The sequence below is a fragment of the Maylandia zebra genome, linkage group LG11 (genome assembly GCF_041146795.1).
Source record: "Maylandia zebra isolate NMK-2024a linkage group LG11, Mzebra_GT3a, whole genome shotgun sequence".
NCBI classification, from domain to species: Eukaryota; Metazoa; Chordata; class Actinopteri; order Cichliformes; family Cichlidae; genus Maylandia; species Maylandia zebra.
The window spans coordinates 35,560,527-35,584,373 of NC_135177.1; the positions used below are offsets into that span (position 1 = coordinate 35,560,527).

The following is a 23,847-nucleotide window of genomic DNA, read 5'->3' on the forward strand; positions in this document are numbered from 1 at the left end:
TGCTTAATCAAAGGCATTTTGATAAATGCACATTAAACATCATGGGAGACTGAGAGTAATTTAATTAGATCCAAAGATCTCTGAACAGGTATATGTACAAAATAACTACATTTCCTCATGACTTCTAAAGCCAAAGAAATGCACTTGAAATTTTTAATTGGCACGTATCCTCGCAGTGACTTTTTTGAACAGACTGAAACTTCTGCTCACTTATTTTTCAAATGTATGTATGTAGAACCTATAAGGTACATGACTGGCTTCTCCTATTGAAGCCATCATTAAAAAGGACATTATTTACAGATTCATTATGAACAATAGTAAATATGACTTTATGGTGAATGTTATTCAACATATGAAAGTGAAACCAATATTTCGAGGATTTCATAACAATTTCCATTCGTTTTTCAAACCCGTTACAGTTATGAAAACAACAACAACAATTATATTAATATAAAGATAAAACTAAGAAGCTTACCATGTACATACCCATCAAAGGTTTCTCCACCAAACAATAAGTGATGCTTTGCTTGGGGATAAAATAATTATTATCCCGCACTGTTGTAGTAATAATAATAATTATTATTATTATTATCATCATCATTTTTTTAAAAGGTCAATTCCATTCATAAAGAAAAGGAAAACCACAAATTACTTACCGTTAATTGAAAAAAATGAAAACAAAATTGAAAATTAAAGGGAAGGCTTTAATCTTTTAATTTAAAAATATTTCAGGTTTCATCTCATCTTTTATTAAAAATGAAATTGCTGACTGTCATCACCTATAATTTAAATTCTTGGCACCACGAATGGTAAATAAGCATCTTGACAGATGACATGCTCTTTGTCTCCCACTCATTTTATTCTTTTTCTAGCAGTACGTTGGTCTTTTTTCACAACATTTTGATGTCCAACCTTTTTTAAAACAAACCTTTGTTGTGCTCAGGGTTCTGAGCTTTCACATTGTGTAAAATAACTTTGTTTTGTTTTTTAATCAAATGCCTTTTTTGGGGGGTGGGGGGGGGGGGGGGTTAGGTAGCTAAATTGGCTTGCCTACAGAAAAATTCATTACTTTACTTTATATTTATCAAAGGCTGAGGAAGACACAGGACTTAAATACAGCAGTCAGAGACAGGCTTAAGGTAAAACTCATAAAATGACCTTTTATTAGCATGTCAAAGTCCAGAAACGAAAACCACAGAAACACATGTAAGTAAGCCAACACAATGACAAAGAGAATCTAAGACTATACATGCATTAGAAACACATGGGTGTATGAAGCACACCTTAAACTTACCAAGGACAAAACATAAGAGACAAGAGACTCACAAAATAAAACAGGAAGTAACATAACAGGAAACAAAGACTTAACAACAAAATACAAGAAAACATTGGATAGCAGAAATCAGCTCACATGGAATCAAATATAAGGTCTTTACCTCTAACAGGAACTAGGATTCCTAAAAATCAACAACTAAAAATTTTATAATGCTCGTGGAAAAACATCATTGCACTCTATAATGGACAATCAGTTCTGACCAAATGGAGTTTGGTTAGATGCTGATTGCCAATTTACTTCAGTAACTGAACTTAAGGTTAGCCATGAAACTGAAAGCTTAAGGAAAATATCGAACAAAAACATCCACTAAAAAAAAAAAAGAAAAAAAAAAAAAGAGAAAACAATCTCAATGGGTCCAAACTTTCAGTGCACAATATCCCATCAGGTGTATTTGGATAAAATACCAAAAGAAAAAAAAAAATTCTTCAGACAATTCTTTTGGGGCTCTTATTTCACCCCAATTCCAACCAAAAGTGCCACCAAAAAGCAAATGTTTCCCAGAAAGAACAGACCGATCAGCAGACCATCAATTTTTACCTAACAAAACAATGTAATTCAATTAAAAGATCATTGCAGTGTTATGGTGATTAATTGTTAATTGCTTTTATATTTCTTTCAACTTACCGATTCTGATTCCACTTCTACAGTAGCACTGCCTGAAATCCAGAGAAGAAACAACAGTTAAAAAGGGCACAACCAACCCCCAGAGTGTTTCCTCATCTGAATCTTATTTTTCAGTTTACTTCAGATTAGTTCTGGCTTGTTTTTAATTATTTGATTTATACCGGTAGATTAAGTTATTTGATTTCAGCTTTCATTTCATTTTAAATTTGTTTACATATTCATTTACATATGATTTAAACAGTTTAAAATCATAAAATATGTGATTACATTTCTTTTAATAATAATAATAATAATAATAATAATAATAATAATAATGCATTAACAATTACATTAACCATTTAGCCATATACACACTCCCAGTTTCTTTTGGCCTATACTAGACTAAGAAACAGTTCAATGGCCAAGTAAAGGCCTGTTCCCTTTTCATGTCATGAAATAATGAAGCTTTTTAAGTGTAGTTTTAAATATGACTGAAAAAGAGACATTACTGTAAGGGAGGGAGGCCAATATTGGACTGAAAACTAAAATAGAAAAGACTTAAGAGAGGAGGCAAATCTGGAATACTCAGAGGAGCATGTTTTGAGAGGGGTTACACTATAGAACAGTAAGGTTGATTAGACTTTGTCAGAAAACTTTTCAGGAAAAGTTCTGAAAAAAAAGAGAAAAAAGATTTTTTTGTACTAGAATGATGAGATGAGGAGGAGAAAAAACCTTTAACCTTTACATGCACTTTTCTAAGTGATGATTACTTATAATGAGGAAAAACAAAGATTTACCTTTCTCCTTAGATTTCCCATTATGAACCTCCAACATGATGTAAAAGAGAGCTTCCCAGGCAAGAAAGCCACCCATGACTTTCATTAACCATCCATCACTGCTGTCAATCAAGTTCAGGCCTGTAAATATGGCTCCCACTGTGTAACACAAAGAAACACATATTTAAGACCAACAGCACGGGTGACGGTGTGTCTGCTTTGGAAAATAAATTAGAATTTATAAAAGAGTGCAGAACAGCATGAAGTAAAACAAAGGCTTACCGGCTAAAGATTTTATTATCACTGCATTCAAAAAATGTGATGTGTTGAATAGATACCGCCTGTCAAACAAAAGAGAATAAATATGAAAACATAAACCGCTGAAGTCAGTGTAAGAAAGAAAGGACAGCACATATCATTTGCTTGACAGAAGCAGCAGTGGTGGACAAACACACAGTGAAAAGAGATCTGTGAAGAAGATTCAGTGCATCACCCGGCATCCTAAGCTTATTGCATCATAACCAGCGGATGGTTCTGGGTCACCTGATTAAGCCCCAAGTAAAAGCTATAACAAAGCAGAAAATTTTAGGCCTAAAATTAAAAGTAGAGAGGGTTGCTGTTTCTGAGAGCTGGTTTCATGGTAGAGGGGGCTGAAAGCAGCAGCCTCTTATACCTACTTTTGAAACTCTAGGAAAAACAGCCAGTCTGACAGCAAAGTGCTCTGTTAGGATAATAAGGTACTGCGAGGTCTTGTAGATATGAGATATGAGTGTTTCCATTGAGAAAAAAGTTTTGTTTCCCTTTGGAGAAATGACTTCATTCATGGATATGTATGCTTATTTAGTATTTTGGGCGGATGGTTATATTGGTGACACTGGGAGATTGGCTGAACTGTTCAGTGTTCAATCCATGATGGTGGCTCCTTCTTCACAGTCACTTAACTGGGGCTAAGCATGGAGCATGGCCTCCAAAGCTACAGCCATTCAGTGAAATAACTAAACATTTGGTACACTGAACAGTAAAGTGCCAGTGAGAAAAGATGGAAAAGATTTGAAATTGTAATGATATTTATGGAAGAAATATGAACAGAGCTATCAGAGGTTATCAACTACACTGAAACGAGTGAACAGTGAATGCAGTCATTAAGCAGGTGCTGCCCCATGCTTTTGGCTGATGGTGTTTCCAAAATTTGTCAAATAAGTGTACTAAAAAACAATAATGTGTGTAAAACAGTCATTGAACTCTAAAATGTGTGTTGGCATGCCATAGTAAATTAAATTAGAAGCACACACAGATTGATACATACAGGTGATGCTGTGGTCCGCAGCGCAGCATAGCCACTATAGGCTGGAAGAAGGAGAGGATCATAACCAGACAACCCAACACTGGATGTGCTCCCTGGAAACCAACAGCATTAACACTGGTAATCATGATGATGTAAATATCAGTCTGACAGTGGAAACACGTAACTACAGAGAGTGTTTAAAGAATGTCAAGACAAATAAAAAATTTAAATGATACTTTGATTTTATAGAGATGCTGTTTTTAATAATTACCATTACTATTAAGAAGAGTTACTTAATAATATCTTCCAGTATGTTGGCTGTGCTTTTGATCTGTGTTGTATAGTATTGTTTAATGTTTAATTTACATCGCTTAAATTACTGTAAGGTGTAATTATCTCTGGTTGCAAAGGAGTTTTTAATGATAAGCAAATTTTTTAATGAAATTAAAAACACAGTGACAAACTGCATGATAACTCAGAGGACACAAGTCTGTGGGTCTTAAACGGTAAATGGATCGGTACTTATAAAGCACCTTCCTACTCACTTCCTTTTATGTGGTTTGAGGATGACTATTTACCCCAAGATCTGAAAGATGCCAGAATAGTGCAGCTGCACAAAGGCAAAGGTGAAAAGTCCTGTTGTGTCAACTATCAAGCAGGCAAGATCCTCTATAAGGTGATTTTAAAAAGGTTGAATACCTATCTTCAGAAGGGACACTACCAGAAAGCCAGTGCAGTTTCCCCCAGAGCAGAGGCACCGTTGACATAATGCTCGCCGCAAGATAGATCCAAAAGAAATGTAAGAAACACAATATGCATCTGTAAAACCTCTTTGTTAAGGTGTTCAACATTAGCGTCATGCCCACAATCTTGGGTATGACGCTATTTTCTGAACAGGAATCCCTCCCAAGATGGAAAAAGTAATCAGATTCTTTCATGATGGTGTAAACACAAGACTGGTCATTGGCTGAGATGATGATGAGTTTCCCATCACTCAAGTCAAGCAAGGATGCTCCAACACTCTTCAGCTCCCGTTTTAGATGTTGCTTCTCTCTGCTTTCAAAGACTTAAATACAGCCATCCAGATCACACACAAGACAGATGGAGGTAAAATTAATGCTCAGCGCCTAAAGGCAAAGACAAAAGTCACTAGATCACTTTTTCATGACTTCCTCGATCCTGATTACTGTTCTATAGTCAACAGCAAGCATGCCTGAAATAAAGATCAACAATAAGGTCCTTGGAAATTTTAACTCCATAACCGAACTTAGCTTACAAAGTATCGAGGTATCCAACAGCATTGCTAAGGAAAGTGCTTCCGATAGACTCCACAAGCAAGTGTGGAACGAAGATTCTGAGATATGATTGTTCGGTTTTTCTCTGTATCTATCATTGTAGGATCTACTGTACAATATAAAGTGCCTTAAGGTGACTGTTGTTGTGATTTGGCGCTATATAAATAAAGTTGAAATGAATTGAATAGATCCTACATGAGGGTACACAAAAATAGTGCTATTTTGGACTTTATCAATCCTAATAGCCAGTCATATATATCCTTGGGTTGAGCATTTCCTAGTACTACCGTTGGTTATCCATGCACAAACACACTTAATGTGGGAGCCAAGTTAAGATAGTTCATATGTTTTAGTATTTATATTTCGCTGTTGTTAAGCGTGGTTGTGTAATTAATAATTTAAGAAGTAAATGCATGTTTATGGTGGAACTAAAATTATTTTATTGCTGTATTGGTTTGGTTACGTAGCACCATGAATACATGTGCCTTAAAGACTCGTGTTTATAGTAAAATCCGGGCATCACGGATGTATGCAAATTAGCGCATGCGGTGCGGGAGGGGGGAGAGAGAAAAAGAGTTAACACGGCATAAGCTATACGGCAGCAGGGTAGAACAGAGCCACACGGTTTTCCTACCGTAGTAGGTTATTTTGTTGAGGATAAGTTAAACCTGACCACTCCTGTAAGATGCAAACTGTAGAATAAATTTTTTGTTACATCTTTTCACATCGGAGTCCCGTAAAGTTCTTTCTCCTCTTCAAACTGACGTTCCTGAGTGAAGTACGGGAAAACTGGTCTCACGGCTTATACACTTAATTTAGCACTTTTATCTATGCCTAAGTGCTTTTGTAACATTCACAAACACACACATACACACACACACGGTGCATCTCAAGGCTCAGTATCTTGTCCGTAGATTTACTAATTGCAGAACATTTTAAAGCTGGTATTAAAGGAGACTCAAATGTGGTACAATAAAATCTGAAGGATATTTGGATTCATGTATCAAATAAACAATAATTTGTATTCAGTAATTCCAACCAAAACCTTTGTGAACTTCGACACTAGGACCAAGTTCATATCATAAAAATCGTTATTTACTGGCAAATAATAGTGTGTTACATAGGTAGAGCCAGTTTTGTTGTTTGATTGATCTGTAATTTAAAAATATAAAACTGTAATAATTCTGATACTAGCAGAGTTAGTGTACCAACCCCAGACCAGTCCCGAGTATGAGCGAAAATGAGGATGAAAGCAATGATTGTGGCTGCTACCGTCAGAAGCATTACTCCAACATGGACCTGGAGGAACATAAAGAATACAACATGATATTAAGCAAGCCAAACATATACAAAATCAACAGTTCCCAAATAAGATTAAGCTTGGACCAACTGTCTTAAAAGTCTAACATATCTGACATATAATACTTAATATTTTCTTAGTATGTTTTTTTTCTATGATGACTCACCACAAACCAGAGATCTTTGTTGCACATTGTTGTTCCCTTGGCCATTGTTTTCAGATACCGGGCAACCATCATTCCCAGTGTTCCCGTGGTCATCCAGGCAATCAGCATTAGTGACCCTGAAAAACAGTTTAGTTTTGGAGTTCTCTCCACTTCTCTTTGTTTTATGAGTTAAGATGAGTTTCTTTCCCTGGTCCCAACATGTCTTTAGTCTATATATCGGTTTACTATAAAAAGAATTAAACCAACTGAGTCAAGCCATTAGGAGTACAACACAGAAATATTTTTATAGCTTTCAAACTGTATACAAACAATCGATTTTGATGGTGTACATTCGTACAATATGTTACAAATGATTGTTTTGCATGATGATAAGTCACTGTGTCATGAAAGAGGCAAGAGTTACTGCCAAGAAATATGCATCTAACTTGTAAAACCCAATCCACGTTTTTGGTCTATTTTGTCACGTCGAGGGATTAAACTGAATTTCCCGGCGGAACCAATCCAAGGAATTAATAGAGTTTCATCTAATCTAATGTAGTCTAGTCATTAAACGCTGTGAAATGCAACAGAAATGTAAGTCTACTTGGTATTATAGATAAAATAGTTTAATCTTAATGGAAGAAAAAATTCAATGTCTTCCCATGTTCCCAGTAGCATGTATCCTCGACTATTCACCGGTTAACACAGTGTACTAACTGTCAACTGGTTGGCCAAAGTAAGTGAGAAAGGACTTTACATAGTGACTCTTTCACACAGAGACCTCTCTGTGCAGGATCTTACCATGAGCTTTGATGATATCAGGAAATCCCCTTTCACTTACAACAGGAGTAGAAATGGCCATCTTAGTAGTGCTGACGAAGTCGTGCTTATGGAATTGGATTTGTCCTGTAGCAAAGATATCGCAAAGCTTATACACAACTGTTTGTATATGTATAGCTGTGTGTGTGTACACAGAATAAGCTGAATCAAAAAAAGAGTAACACGGCCAGGACGAATGAAGGAAAATAACCATCTGCTCTCTCAGTCGAGACGAAAAATTAGCTGCAGTTACTGAAAAAAACACATCCATAAGTGAAGTATTGAAAGGTGATGAAAGTGATTACATGGCCAAAGCATGAAACATATTATTTTAATGCTAATGGCTGAGTATTTCCAAAAGTTGATTCTGTTCATCTGGACGTAGCGTTTTGTGGGAGAAACGTTTCGTCATCATCCAGGTGACGTCTTCAGTCTCAGCTGACTGCAGGTTTCCCCAATCTTATAAACAGTACATTTGCATAATGACTGAAACCAGCCCATTGAAGGAACAAAGGACTGGGAGGTCAGTTCCTTAATCATAATTATGCAAATTCTCATGACCATTGATCAACAACCATGGCAACAACAACAACAACAACAACAATGGCTGAGTAAGTTTGAATCTGTAATCGAAAATTTAGATACATGCTGGTGTATGATTCCTTTATGATATTTTTATTTTTATTAAATTTTTTTGTTGTTTTACAAAAGAAAAACACTTTAGAAAGAAACTTTAACATAGACATGAAAAATATTCTTTTATATTTTTTTTCATAAACTGACCAGGGTTGTTAAACATGTGACTTCTTTTAAAATGTTCACACGATTGGAAAAGGAAGTACAATCAAAGGCCCTGCTTAACTGTTCAAAATAAAAGTATTTACTTGAGTATAATTTTGTTATTAGTACGTTTTTTCAGAGTGAAGTGCTTAAAGATTGCACATTTAAATAATCGCCTAAATTTTAAGAGTGATGGAACAGATCTTTCTTATGGGCGACAAACCCTCACCACCATGTAGCCTTGACATGAAGAGTTTGGACACTCTTTTTCATCCAATCACCTGCATGCATGTCTTGAGACATATGTGCTATTTTCTCTAAGTATATTGTGAAGTCCATAGTCTTCTTCATCGCATGCTATCTTCAATTTATTGATATGATAGGTTAAGTTATATAAACTACACTGCTGTGGTGTAAGAAACAGTCTGGCACATGTAGTTACCATTGCTGCTGGGTCCGCAGACAAACATGAAGTAGTAGGATTGGCTGAAACCTGAAGTCCCCTGTATAGAAATTATCTCCGTAGTAGTGAAGGAACAACTGATGACATTGTTCTGCAATGACGTTGTTATATTATAAACGTTCCCCTGTAGGACACATAAGAAATTTCACAATTTTTAAGAGCAGAAACAAAGCATTATATCTAAACATTCTAGCCTTATATAAATCACTGATATCAGAAAAACTTCAGTACCAGAGCAACAACTTGTGGAGTTGTTCGTCCTGTTGAATACATATGTTGCACACCAACTTGTCCATTACTGTTCATTCCACAAACATAAATATCATCGTTTCCCTGAGGAAAGACAAATATAGTAAGGAATTAGCATGCTTATTATTTAATGATTAATTCTTGTGGGGGGAAAAAATCCAAACTTGTTGATATTGTTTGGGAAAACAAGGCAACCAGATGTTTTCTAAAAGTTGTGAACTTTCAAAAACAAACTGAAGTTGTAACAGCAGCTGTTCACCCACAGGTGCTGCTCATGTACAAGTATGCCAAGAGCCTTACTATTGTTATCTCTTAAAAAAAATGTAACAGTCATAGAATCAAGAACATTTTCATTACGCTACCATCTTCTGATCATCAGAGAATCCAAAAGCGATGTAGCCTTCATAAGGACCAGTCATCTCATACTGGACAGCTGTACCACCGGCTAACATCATGGCTGACATGAAATAACAGCTAGCACTGACTGCTGGGTCACAGTTTGAAGGCTGACTGAAGCACACTTTGGTGACGCCACAGTTAGCGCTAGAGATGGATGCAGCTGATTTCTGGACATACACAGAGGAAGAGAGAGAAAGAAACCATGACATCATCATGTTGTACTTGAATATACCATTTAGCATTTTCTTTTCTCAGTTTGCATATATATTAACATTAAGCCAAGCTCAGTACTGCACATTACTGTTCTATAGTTCTGCTAACAAGCTATTTAGAAACTAGGTATAAATGGCTTGAGTACATAAGTACATCCATACTGTTTACAATCACCAACTAATCTAACAAGTATATCATCCACAGAGGCACAGTTAGAACACGCAGAGTTCCTGTGTCAATGACAGTACTAACCGTTAACCACTATGTTGGCCCTAACATCAACCTCTGAGGTTTTTGCCTATTTTCCCAATTGGGAAATTTTGTGCAAGACCAAAATGCATGTGTGAGACTTTGCTTGAAAAATCTCTCTCACAGTTGAGAGAAAACCAAACACTAACGTGATAGATATTAAGAGTTAACAAAAACAGTCAAATCTTAAACAAAAAAGAAAATTCTGATTTTGAGAAAACACCTATTGTATGAAAGCGCCCAAGCTCAATGGGCCATGCTAACTCTGGGCTCTCAAGAAAAGCTCTAGAAATTCAAGAGTGTATAACAAACGTGAAGCAGATTTCTAAAAATTCAGGTTTACGCATAAACTACATAAACAGCAGTGTTGCTAGACTGACTTTTTCATCTTTCATATTTGTCCATCAAGGCCAGAATATTTATTGCTTTCCATTTAGTGTGTCTGTGCTAGATAGAGCAGTGTACACCCATCTCCTGATCCACAGTCAGCCCCAGTATAAGATGTGCCACAGAATATAAAAGATGGTAGACTGCCATCAGCCTCAAAACCAACGGATACTTTCAAATCAGTTAAACTGGCCAATGATTCAACCAGCTTGTTTGGTAGTGAATTTCATATTGTGTTCAAAACAGACATTGTTACTTACAACAAGTGGTGCAGGGTCTGTACTGCCATTCCCAGTGAGGGCACCTGCAGATCTAGCAGCTCTGCCATTAGTGAAGGTCAGGACAGAGCTCATCACATTAACCCAAAATGTTGTAGAATTCTGCACAAAGGATGCACTGCAGCGACACCAAAACCAGTGTGAACTGGGGTATAAACACTTAGTCAAAGTGCTTTGCTAGAATGAATGAACTTTACCGGAACTGAACAGCTTTGATGTCTCCTGATGGTTCTGATCTCCATGTCACCTGAATGTAGCTGCTATTAAAGCCTGATGTGTGGGACACAGCCGAGCTCTGGACACACACACATGAGAGAGAGACTATGACATCATTATGTTGTTTGAATGTACTGTATATCATCTGTTTTCGTTATTTGACATGTTTATACTGTTTCAGTCACTGTTATACATAGTTAAAGTTACCAAAGGAAAGCAAATCAAATGATGTGCTGTGAAACAATATTGCAATATAATTTTAATTATGCACCTTGCAGCTTGTCACTAAAACTATGTATTAACTTTGTATAGGTAGGTCTAAGATTTGCTCTATTGCACATGTTCACATTGTTTTCTTTAGTATTTGCGTCAGAAAAAAACCTGACTGTCTTTTTCAGTAATGTACTGAATACATTAAATGTTTTCATTTTACTTCATTGATTGATATGCCCTTCAGTAGACTTAAGGTATAACATATGATCATGCATGATGCTCACATTAACATGAAAGGAAACTCACAGGTCTTTGGCTGCAGGTGAGGACTTTAGCAGCCCCTGCTGGTGTGGCAAAGGAACCTACAGGAGTCTCACTTCCCACTTCTATAGCCTCCAACAGGAAACCTGTGAATGGTGTGGAGGCCGGACCCTGTAGCTCAACTTGGAATCACAGAAAAACATTTTATTCAGTCAGTTGGACAGTTCTCAACTGGGCCGCTTCTAGACAGGCATATATGAGGGGCCAGACAGAAATGTAAAGGGGGCAAATGGTGGCAACGGAGGCAGGAAAGTGGTGGCCAAATTATTATTTAAAAAAGAAAAAAAAAAGAGAGTTCACCAAATCTTAAGAAATAAAACCAAAAAATAGAATAAAAATTAAAAGAATAAAATTAAGTATCCGTCCAACTCTTTACAGCCAACATGGAATGTATCTTAATTGAATGACCTGATTCTCAAATAAATTTGCAAAATAAAGCAAGAATAAAATAAGACCTCTCACTATAGCGAATATTTACAAAACTTAAAAGGGGTTGGCATAGTAATAAAAAAGAAAAAAGAAAACAATTCACCATGTCTTTTCCTACAATTCTCAAACTAATTTGTAGAACACAGATTTAGAACAGAGCATTTTAACTTTTTGTTCTCGTTTTAAGCTTGTTTGTTTTGCAAGTAACTGAACTCTGTTGTTATAGAGTGGATTGAGGAGAGTGGAGCTGTTCAGTTGCAGACAGTCTCCTGCTTCCCTTTCCAAAAACTTAGAGATATATATATATATAGATATAGATATATATCTATAGATATATCTATATAGATATAGATCTATAGATATAGATCTATAGATATCGATATAGATATATAGATATATAGTAGGGGTGCAACGATACACAAAATTCACGGTTCGGTTCGGTTCGATACTTTGGTGTCACGGTTCGATATTTTTTTGATACAAAAAAATGTTCATGCATTTTTAATTTGTCATTTATTAAAATTATAAATATATATTTTAACTCAAAAGTACAGTTTTTAAATTTAACCCTAACCCTTGTGCGTGTTTTTTATTTTGACAGCGAATGCGCACCTGCGGACCACTTATGTGCAGCCCTGGTTATTTAGCTCATCATATCGCAGCCACAGAAATTCTTTTGTCCATGAAACCATAAAGCTGCACTTTCTTTTTGCCTTATAGTCTGATTTGTCATAACTTCTCTGTTTTTGGCTCAGCAGAACTGAAATGCTTTTACACAGGCACTCACATAAGCTCAGCGATTCTCTGCGCGATCAACCTCTCACATGTTTAAGCTTGCTGCGGGAGATTTCACTTGTCATGTTTGCATAGTAAGCTAACGATTAATAAGACGATGTCAGAGGAATTGGTGCGCAAATTATCATCACTCACAGATCAGTGCTGTCGCTCTCTATACACAGTTCGCACGATTGCAAAGTGAAAGCAAAAAAACAAGCGCAAATTCAAACGCGACTTCAATATGTCACATATTGACAGTGGCTCACCGATGCCAATGACATAATTACCCAGCTACATTTCTGAAAGAATGCAAAAGCATTGACATATATTTTCCTTCCTACAATAGCCCGACGGGCAGGGAAGAGATAGATTTTGGTAGCCCGACTGAAAAAATCGCTAGCTTCGGGACGTCGGGCTAGCGATATTGCAAGCCCTGTATCTGATTGAGGAATCACTCATCTTTGGAAAAGAGAGTTTATTACAGAGAAATGGCTCTTTCCAAAATAAAAGCTATACTATCCGCTTCTTCCGGGCTATATTCTCAGCAGCATAAGGAGAATCAAGTGCTAACAGCTGTCTAAATGACTCGGCTAAAGTTAGTAGCATGCTTGCTTTTTTTTTGTCTGCTTTCACTTGTCTTTGCACTAGGATGATGTCGGAGTAAATGTGCAGTCATATTCGTTGTGTTCCCACTAGTGCTTTCAGGTTAATCTCGTTGAAATGACCTTAACGCCACAACACGGCAAATCTCCGTTAACGAGCTACCGCCGATCGCTCCGTGCATGGGGCTAGACGGCCAACATGTTAACGAGCTAACTGCGCTAACACACTAGTTCACACCAATGTAATAGACTACTTGCACTAGGGCATGTGACGTATTTCCGTTTCCAAATAGTACCGCTTGTGCGTTTCCGGTACGTTTGCTTATCTATCGGTAGCTATGCTAATGTCGCTTCAGAATGAGTATAAAAAGGAAAGTATTTAAAACAGAACATTTTCAAAAACAGGAGAAGAAATACTCCGAGCATTGCTGTGTCCCACTTTGTTCAGCTTCAGCCAAATTTAACGGCATACTAAGTTTTCATGCCTTTCCGACCCATTCCGACTTGAGAAGACAATGGCTGTTAAACATACGCCGGGATCATTTCACGATTACCTCTCACACCAGGGTCTGCTGCAGACACTTTGCCAGTGATCAACTCATAGAGCCAACAACCCTCGATGGTCGAAGGCGGCTTATTAAAGGTGCTGTACCAACACTTTTTGAGTGGAATGGCTATAAAGTTGAACCACCGCGGCGTAGTGTTTGGGAGAGAACGGAGCGACGCCCTGAACTAGTTCCTCCTGACGATCAAGAAGAGCACAGTCTTACAAGAGATCATGACTACTGCTCAGTCCCTGAGCCATCTGCATTGGACATATCTGCATCAGCTGCAGAAGACCTGTCCAAAGACGTGGAGACTCTGAGGAAGGAAATACAGGAGTTACGTGTCCAGCGAGAATTTGGGTTACAGCGTTTTGCTGGCTCCGACACTGACATCCGATTCTATACCAGGTACATCTAAGTTCTATTCAAGCTAACTGTTTAAAATATACCAAGGTCACCATCAGTTAAATTTAGAAAGTTTTTCCAGTCTTAATGAAAACAAAATAGAAATTTACTTTTTCTCTGCTGATTGTATGTTTTATGTAGATGCTTTAGTATTTAAACAATATCCTAATGCTACAGGTAAAATACAACACCAAATACTCTTAATCAGACTATTTTATACAGCATTCCATTAGCATATTTGTCACAGTTCACATTATTTTTATGTCAGTGTGTAATGTTAATTAATGATTGACATGATGTATGTCTCTCTCGTGAATAGATTTCCAAGCTATGATCATTTGATGGCATTCTGGGTTTTGATTGAGCCTTGCATCTATAAAATGATCCCGGTTTCAAGAGCCAAGTCAGCTGCCAATCGGAACGAAGAAGTGTTGACACCTGCACGCACATCAACAGTAGGTTATGGGTTTGTTGGTAGTTAGAACTAGAGGTGTAATGTTATTGTATTTATGTACAATAACATTACATTATGTACAGTAGCATACATACACAGGTGTATGTATGCTAGACTCAGTATCCTTTACATACATACACCTGTGCACTACAGCACCTCATTGTTTACCCCATGGTACAGTATGGTATGCCTAACCATTACAAAACATTTAGCCAAGAAAAGAATAATTTTACTAGTTCATAGCTTAAGGAGTAACATTTTCCCTTTTGTTTTCACCTTCCAGAGGCAGCTGCTACAGCCAATTGATGAGTTTTTTCTTTTCCTGGTTTTCCTGTCAGTTGGTTTGAAGGAGAGGGACCTGGCACACCGATTTAACATACACCAGTCCACAGTGAGCCGCATTATTGCAACATGGACAAATTTTCTTGCCACTGCACTGGGGTCTCAGTGCATCTGGCTTACACGTGAAGAAGTGCAAGCTTACCTCCCTGAGGAATTCAAAGATTTCTCAGACACCCAGATGATCCTTGACTGTACAGAGCTGAGGTGTCAGACACCATCCTCACCACTTCTCCAAAGTGAAATGTACTCTTCGTACAAATCCCACTGTACGATGAAAGCCCTGGTTGGCATAGCTCCACATGGTCCAGTGACATTCATCTCTAATCTGTATGCTGGTTCGGTTAGTGACAAGGAACTATTCAAACAATCAGGCATTGCTGAGAAGTTGACTGAAGACATGGCAGTGATGGTAGATTAAGGGCTTCCTAATCACTGATTGTTGTAAATGCAAAGTGTACTGCCCACCTTTTCTATCTAAGCAGAAGCAGATGCCAGCATACCAGGTTAAGGAGACGCAGGCCATAGCCAGACTCAGGGTGCATGTGGAGCGAGTCATTAGGAGGATCAAACAGAACAAACTTTTTGATAGCATCATTACCATGTCACATGTTTATAATATCAACCAACTGTTTGCAGTGGCATGTATGCTGTCAAATTACCAGAACACAGCATTAGTTAAAAAATGGGTTAAGTGAGACAAGATGGATTTTTCCCAAGACACCAGTGCCAGTACAAGTAACTTATGGAAAATGACCTGCAGCTGAGGCCACTACAGTTGAATTTCTTCCTTCTCAGCTGACAATACTTGATTACAGAACTGGTACTTGAGTGCCGATAGTTGAGTTTCAGTTATTGATAATTCAAATTCATTGCAAATGTTTAATGTTAATAATACTGTTTAATTATACTACTATATTACTATTCAGATTCAACAAAACTATTTATCAAAATTATAAAGTAAATCACTAAATCGTTTTAAAACCATAAGTGACATTGAACTTTTGTAACATCAAAAATACCATTTGTCATTTTCTACAGTTCAGTTATTGTCTAAATGTATATCAGTATGCTAGGCATGGAGTTTTAAATACTTACCATGTAAATAAGTTCTGCACAAATTCAATGTTTTAATGTGTGTTTTTAAAAATTAATTTGATGCCATTGCTTAAATAACAGTTTATTGATGTCACATAAAAGTAACATGTAACAACAAAAGAATTCATGAAATATATTGAAAATAAAACATCAGTTATTTTGTTCCAGCCAGCCTGAAGGATCTGTTTTTCTTTTTGCTGTTTTCACTGTTCATTTTTTCAAACACAGGTATCTTGGCATATATATGTAAAAAAAGAAATAGTCTGCCTTTTCTCTGATTGCATTGTGCACATCTATATCCATGTATATTCTTTGCACTAGGTAGTCCTCTTGTGCCCACACAACAAAGTCACACCACTGCATCCCACTGATGAGCAGTTGTCCTTGCACTTGCCAGTAATATGCGTGGCTCTTTTTTAGTTTAGGGGTACCACATTCCATCTGCACATATTTGCAGTCAATAAAGTTTTGTACATTGGGACATTTGAATTCGACGAAGCCAAACTGGGGGTATTCATTGGGGTCAAAAACAACACCATCAGGAGATGCAGCAAGCCAGGGGGCAATGGGGTGAATGACCAGACCACAGGGTGAGTAGTTAACATTCATTAGCCTACTATACTCTGCTGCTATTGCAGGCTCCATCTCAGTTCCTCTCCTCATGTCTGCTGTCTGCCTTGTTCCCTTCAATATACGCTCTGCTAGTGACTCGGCCGAGCTCTGGCCTCTGACGTGACACACCTCCCGAAACCTAGAGGCAGTCACTCTGGGCCTTCGGAGCTGATGCCACTCAGACGAAGAGCTTTGCTCACGTGTAGCTTCCTCTATTTTGTGAGCCATTTCCAGAGTTACAGACAAGCTTTTCAGATGCAGAAGCTCTTCTTCTGAGCACACAAACACACAATCTGATGGCAAGATGTCATACCCCTCCAGAGGCAAGTGCGGTGTTGGTGGTGCATCGCGGTGTAGTGTGATGTACCGGGTTGTCAAAACCGGCTGCTGATATGACAGAACACTGCCCTCCTGCACCAGCCCAAAGGCACTTTCCACAAGGGGCTTGTCAGGTCTCATGTTCATTGTGGTCACAAGTGGCCTGTCCTCAATATTAAATTTTGCATATGCCTCCGTTATTCTGAACAAGCAGGGATCTGGTAACGGACCCACCATGCCTCTGTAGAAGCCACTCCTAAAGAAAACATCAATGACAATAATGTAAGGAAGAAGGTTATTATACTGAACAACAACTAAACTAAAAACTAAAAGGTGTAAAACAGTGGTGCATAAGTTAGAGACTGGGATGTATATGTACATGACTGAGTTAGCCGTCTTCAGAAAGTGTAATGTTGTATGTAAATTAATACCTATTCTGACACATGTATGTATGAAAAAAATAGCAACATACATTTGTAACACATGAAACCAAATTTTACAAATGTAATTACCGTACTCCAGTCTGGGCCATCCTATTTGGTACCGGCTTAGTGAAGATCATGGAGTTGATGGGTCCTGGCCTCACACCCTAACAGAAGACACATTTACTATGGATGGTGTTGCTGTTCATATGTAAACATGGACTAATTCAAAAACTTTAACCTCATTTAAATTACCACTGTCCGTGGCTTGTGCCATTGCTGTTCAGATTCCGTGCAGCTATGCACAGGGGGGACAACCGGCACTCTGAGTTGTGAGTAGTGTGCTGTTTGGAAGAGCAGTGCCACTGTGTGATTGCACATAACAGCGCCTGCCACACAGGAGCACTGGCTATGTGTCAGTATCACCGGCGATGAATCCAGAAGCTTAATCTAAGAAGAAAGAACGAAAATTAAAAATGTAACATCTTCATGGAAGAGCTGAACAGGAACATAGTTCAGTGTTATGGTTACGTACCCTCCTGAATGCTTAGTGTTTCCTTCTCTCCCTATTAAAACAACTTAACCATGCTTGATAACTGTAATAACTTAGATTGTGTATATTTGCAGTATTAACTTGTTGTCAAATGTTTCTGATCACCCAAACACACGTTGATTTAACTATCTGACTAGTCAAATTAGGAGTGATAAAGCAGGGAGACAAGGAAAACATTCAAGTTGATGGGCCTTTAGGAATGAACTTAACTAATGCTTAAATGAACTGAACCCCACTGAACGGGGATTAACAACTTTACACAGCTTCCTGCCTACACTTAGTCTGTGTGGTGCCTCACTCTTCCTCATCGACCTGTAGCACAGGGCTCTCACTCCGACCTCCCCTGACAACCTGTCTTTATTGGACACTGAATAAAGATACAAGTACCATTAGCATTATTTCTGTATTACTCATTTCAGCATGTCTTAAACATATATATTTTACACTTAGCAAGAGTAGCATTAGGTAGTTAACTACCTCCATAGTTAGCCAACTACCTAACGCTAATATAACAGTGTCTAACAACAAAAGTGACATTAGTTAAGAAAACCTCAACTATAGTTTAGGACGACATAAAACACCGTTTAAGAAAACATGTAATGTAGAGAACTGACATCAAATGAAGGACATAGCGGAGTAACGTAGTGTTTGCATTTGACGTTAGCTAGCGTTTCTTTGTCGGTTAATTTACGTTTTCTTACCTTCGTAGTTGTGTATATATGATGCAGCATATAACTTAAATCCTTTATCTAATTTGCTGGCGGGGGTAGTCGTCACTCTGCAAATCCGTTGAACATCGGTGATGTTCAATTTTGGGAGCTCTTGTAGGCATCGAGTGTAGAACGTCGCCATGGTTTAACCGCACCGGAAGCACTGGAGCAGGACTACATAGAACGCGGAAGTGTTAGTGCAAGTAGTCCATTGAGCATTGCATGGTACATCCAACATACTGTTTTACTTTAGTCCATGACTCGCTTACCTTCAGGGTCATACGTCACATGAAAACCAAAATAATTCCAAACGCCAGATCTGAATGAAGTTCAATTTGCCTGTTGCAAGGAGAGCTTAACTTCTGTCTCGCTAGCTTGCCCTGCGCTCTTCCTTCTGACTATGCTGTCTGTGTTGAGCGCTCAGTGGATCTGCGCTGGACAGTGCAGCCTAGGCGGAGTAGTCGAACACAGATTCACTGAGCGCTCAACACAGACAGCATCGTCAGAAGGAAAATTGATAAAATAAATTACAAATGTAGTATTGTTCGATACATATGCGTACCGAACCGAAAGCACTGTATCGAACGGTTCAATATCAATACGAATATCGTTGCACCCCTAATATATAGATATATCTGTATATATATATATATATATATATATATATATATATATATATATATATATATATATATATATATATATAGAGAGAGAGAGAGAGAGAGAGAGAGAGAGAGAGATACACTCAACAAAAATATAAACGCAACACCTTTGTTACTGCTCCCATTCCCCATGGGATGGACGTAGAGACCTAAAATTCATTCCAGATACACAATATAACCATCCCTCCCAAACAGTGGTCACAAATCAGTCCAAATGTGTGGTAGTGGGCACATCTGCCATATTGAGATAATCCATCCCACCTCACAGGTGTGCCACATCAGGATGCTGATCTGACATCATGAGTAGTGCACAGGTGTACCTCAGACTGCCCACAACAAAAGGCCACCCTGGAATGTGCAGTTTTTTGCGCTATTGGGGGTCTGGGGACCCAGAACCGGTCAGTATCTGGTGTGACCACCATTTGCCTCATGCAGTGCAACACATCGTCGCATGGAGTCTATCAGATTGTCAATTGTGGCCTGTGGAATGTTGGTCCACTCCACTTCAATGGCTGTGCGAGGTTGTTGGATATTCGTGGGAACTGGTACACGCTGTCGTATACGCCGGTCAAGCACATCCCGAACATGCTCAATGGGTGACATGTCCGGTGAGTATGCTGGCCATGCAAGAACTGGGACATTCTCAGCTGCCATCTGCCCTGAACAATGTGAACCATGATTCATCCGTGAAGCGCACACCTCTCCAACGTGCCAGACGCCATCGAATGTGAGCATTTGCCCACACAAGTCTGTTACGGCGACGAGCTGGAGTCAGGTCAAGACCCCGATGAGGACGACGGGCATGCAGTTGAGCGTCCCTGAGACGGTTTCTGACAGTTTGTGCAGAAATTGTTTGGTTGTGCAAACCAATTGTTCCAGCAGCTGTCTGGGTGGCTGGTCTCAGACGATCTTGGAGGTGAACCTGCTGGATGTGGAGGTCCTGGGCTGGTGTGGTTACACGAGGTCTGCGGTTGTGAGGCCGGTTGGATGTGCTGGCATATTCTCTGAAACGCCTGTGGAGACGGCTTATGGTTGAGAAATGAACATTCAATGCACGGGCGACAGATCTGGTTGACATTCCTGCTGTCAGCATGCCAGTTGCACGCTCCCTCATTTCTTGTGGCATCTGTGGCATTTTGCTGTTAGACAAAACTGCACATTCCAGGGTGGCCTTTTGTTGTGGGCAGTCTGAGGTACACCTGTGCACTACTCATGATGTCAGATCAGCATCCTGATGTGGCACACCTGTGAGGTGGGATGGATTATCTCAATATAGCAGATGTGCCCACTACCACACATTTGGACTGATTTGTGACCACTGTTTGGGAGGGATGGTTATATTGTGTATCTGGACTGAATTTTAGGTCTCTACGTCCATCCCATGGGGAATGGGAGCAGTAACAAAGGTGTTGCGTTTATATTTTTGTTGAGTGTATATATATCTATATCTATCTATCTATCTATCTATCTATCTATCTATCTATATATATATATATATATATATATATATATATATATATATATATATATATATATATATATATATATATATATATATATATACCTATATATCTATATATATCTATATATAAAGCCTAATTGGATTGCACCACATGCTTCATTGCCTGGGGGATGTTTCATTGTTTTGCATTAGTTGGTTATATGGCAGCCATCTTGTTTTCGCCCGTGTGTGTCATTTGGTTTAGCTAAACCGGTATTTAAGTTCCCCTGTGTGTCATTTCAGGAGGTCAGTTTGTCATATGTTTGTTTGAAGCTTTAGTTTAGTCTATTGAGTTGACCTCTTTTATTGGTTTGCCTGTTTAAGTTTTGTCTTTGTTAAATATATTTTCATATTTTTGGGTCAATAAAACCCCTTTTTTAAATTAAAACCACCTGTGTCCTTTATGCTTTACTGCTTGGTCCCTGACATCTATCTGGATATAGATATCTCCAAGTTATTTCTTATGGACTTCTCATGAGCCAAAATCACTAAATTCCTCTTTCTTCTATGTAACAGAAATGAACAAGCTTTGCTAAAATCGCTGTGATTACATCAGTATATGAAACGAGGAAACTGCTTGTTCATTTTTGTTACATGTGGTGTCTGACAGACGCAGATCCTCCAGTCTGCTCTATGCAGCAGACAGGCTCACAGAAAAAAACTCTTCTCTACCGGACTGAAACTGTGAGAAGAACAATGGACTAGTCTCCCATTGAGTGTAGAAAGATAGATGTATGTTTAGCTGTTAATTATCTTAAGAGTCGCTATGATTTTAACGACAGAGATGTGCTGCTTCGTTTTGCTCAGCCCTGCCTACTGAGAAACCTGACACCAGCTCATTGCAAACAGTGACTGGCTGTTCAGCTGGCGGGAGGGTGAGTGGGGGTTATCTGCCTAGGCTGTGCGAGCCTGCACAAAAACAACGAGGAACGAGCCAACCAGAGGTGAAACCTATCATCTCATGTGTGCCTTTTCCAGCGGATTTTCCAGCTACTGTAGCAAATCATGCCCATTTTCAGTTTTTGGGTAATTATTATTTTCTTTCTCAACTTCTAAAAGTTTGATTTAAGGATGTTTGCTTAAGGGAGAGTTGCCCCTCCTTGCCCCAGCCGGTGTTGTGCCATAAAGTGATTGCTCGTATTTAAACTGCTATAAGTAACTTGTTGGGCTATAATATGTGAAACATATGTCAAATGCATCCCTCATGGATGCCATAAAGTCATCTTGAGCCACAAACAACATTCGTGTAACAAGGTAGAAGCCGCAATCAGTTTGTGGCAGTGACTTTTATATAACCTTTATTTATGCAGTTAAAAAAAATAATAATTAACATTAAAAATGTCTTTTGTAAGAGTAAGTTGGCCAAGAAAACAGCAGAAATGGCACCGGCACCGGTGTTCTCAGTCATGTGATGAAAACAAAGTTTTACTGTATTACAAGCAGATATGTCAGAGTCTGATTTAAAACAGAGATGCTTCTTAAATTGCCTGAAAATATATAAATGTTTCCCTATTTTGGGGTTAGCCCTTAAAAACACGGCATTCTTAGATAATAATACATAATTTCTATTATGATTTTTCTCTGTACAGGCTGAGATCCTGCTGCTTTGGGGTTTAATGCTCTTTGTTGATTTAGTTGTATGGCTGAAATCACAAACATATCAATGGCAATGAGTGAACTGCTGATCGATCGTAAAATCACCCGTTCTCACTCCCGAGGCGTAACATGTCGACGTTTTGTCACGTCCCGCGGCGTTCCTGAGGAACACGAAAGGAGACCTTCAGCGTTCTTATGGTACGCGGCGGGCTATGGCTGGAATCCAGTGCAATGACGCTCCCGCGGTAATAGACGTTCCAGCCCTAAACCTAACCTTATCCTTAGTCCTGACCATAACCTTATTCCTGACCTTAACCAGGACTTTAATGATGTTAAATCTATACATCGGATTTATTTGTTCGATACTGACGGTACTAGAACACCAGTCCATCTAGTCGGCACCCTCTTATTCCTCTCTTCTTACCTTTGACATCCTCTCCAACTCTGTAGCGCCTTTGCTCTGTGGTGACTATGAAGGGCGATGGTGCCGTTTGTGGGCTCAGCCCTGATTGATGGGATTTCAATTCTTCACAACTGTCTATAACCAGACCTGAGCTGTGTCCTCGGATGAGTGGAGCACTGCACAACAGCAGCAATACAAGAAGATCCATTATTTTCCAGGCGACTCGTTACTGCAGTCAGTGAAAAACATCGAGTACCACGTACTACTGATGTATAGGGTGGAGCACTGCAGGTGCAATAGCTATTGAATAGGGATACTTCTGTTTCGACAGTGTGTCGAGATTAAGAAGCGCAGATGTTTCAGGAACTCTGCTTCAAAGTGTGGGTCAAAACACCCACGTCACCATGGAGTTTCCCAAGGTGGCTTACCTGTTGCTTCTAAGCAGGGGTGGAGCCAGAGCGAATGCGTTTTAATTTTTTTTTATTCCTATGTAGTGACGGCTCAATCCTTTAGGCCGACAGTGTACAGGCAACGGCACAACACCGACTCGAAGGGATCCTGAACACCTGCCCTACAATTACTGACAGCCGCTCATTCGTACATTCTTATTACTGACACTGGATTGTCCAATCAGATCTCTTAACGCATTCGGTCTTTCGCTACCTTCCCATTGCGCTCATGCAGGTTGATAAAGATTGACAAATACAAGCGAAAAAGTCAAGCTGAAAAGGCAAGAAAGAACAAAGATAAAGAAACTAGAAACAGGTGAAGCAAAAGATGAGCGTGGCGGAGCTTCTGCAGTGCAGCAGGTAAAACAGACGGCGAGGAAGAGAAAAGCAAATATCTGGAGGGATGTAATAAGGATTAAAGAGAGTGAATGATTCAAGTAAAATTTATTTAAACTTTGAAGAGTTTATTCTATGTTCTTCTTGTGTTACTCAACTTTACATTGCCTTGAGGAATTGCACAAATTTAACTGGACCGTCTGTGCTGTTTTGACCGATCATGGTCCCACACCTGGACCAGTGGCACACTTACTCCTCTCTTCTTACCTTTGACATCCTCTCCAACTCTGTAGCGCCATTGCTCTGTAG

General features: G+C 38.8%; 3 protein-coding genes across 3 annotated transcripts; 1 reads left to right on the forward strand and 2 right to left on the reverse strand.

Annotated features, from left to right (window-relative positions):
* Nucleotides 1-1,134: 1,134 nt before the first annotated feature.
* LOC143421135 (putative ferric-chelate reductase 1) lies at nt 1,135-23,204 on the reverse strand. The gene is made up of 15 exons (XM_076890258.1): nt 22,775-23,204; nt 11,313-11,449; nt 10,775-10,872; nt 10,560-10,695; nt 9,414-9,617; nt 9,034-9,135; nt 8,782-8,926; nt 7,542-7,646; nt 6,762-6,877; nt 6,508-6,594; nt 4,022-4,113; nt 2,998-3,056; nt 2,737-2,874; nt 1,961-1,992; nt 1,135-1,873 (listed from the first exon to the last, which is right to left on the reverse strand). The coding sequence occupies exons 1-15, from the start codon at nt 22,959-22,961 to the stop codon at nt 1,784-1,786; spliced, it is 1,728 nt and encodes a 575-aa protein (XP_076746373.1). The 5' UTR covers nt 22,962-23,204; the 3' UTR covers nt 1,135-1,783.
* On the forward strand, nt 13,395-15,299 carry LOC112435523 (uncharacterized). The gene is made up of 3 exons (XM_076889630.1): nt 13,395-14,088; nt 14,405-14,540; nt 14,823-15,299. Exons 1-3 carry the CDS (start codon nt 13,493-13,495, stop codon nt 15,297-15,299), a joined length of 1,209 nt encoding a protein of 402 aa, XP_076745745.1. The 5' UTR covers nt 13,395-13,492.
* LOC106676331 (uncharacterized) lies at nt 16,046-18,733 on the reverse strand. Its single transcript, XM_024804130.2, has 5 exons — nt 18,583-18,733; nt 18,157-18,248; nt 17,584-17,778; nt 17,419-17,495; nt 16,046-17,162 (listed from the first exon to the last, which is right to left on the reverse strand). The coding sequence occupies exons 1-5, from the start codon at nt 18,731-18,733 to the stop codon at nt 16,187-16,189; spliced, it is 1,491 nt and encodes a 496-aa protein (XP_024659898.2). The 3' UTR covers nt 16,046-16,186.
* Nucleotides 23,205-23,847: the final 643 nt, after the last annotated feature.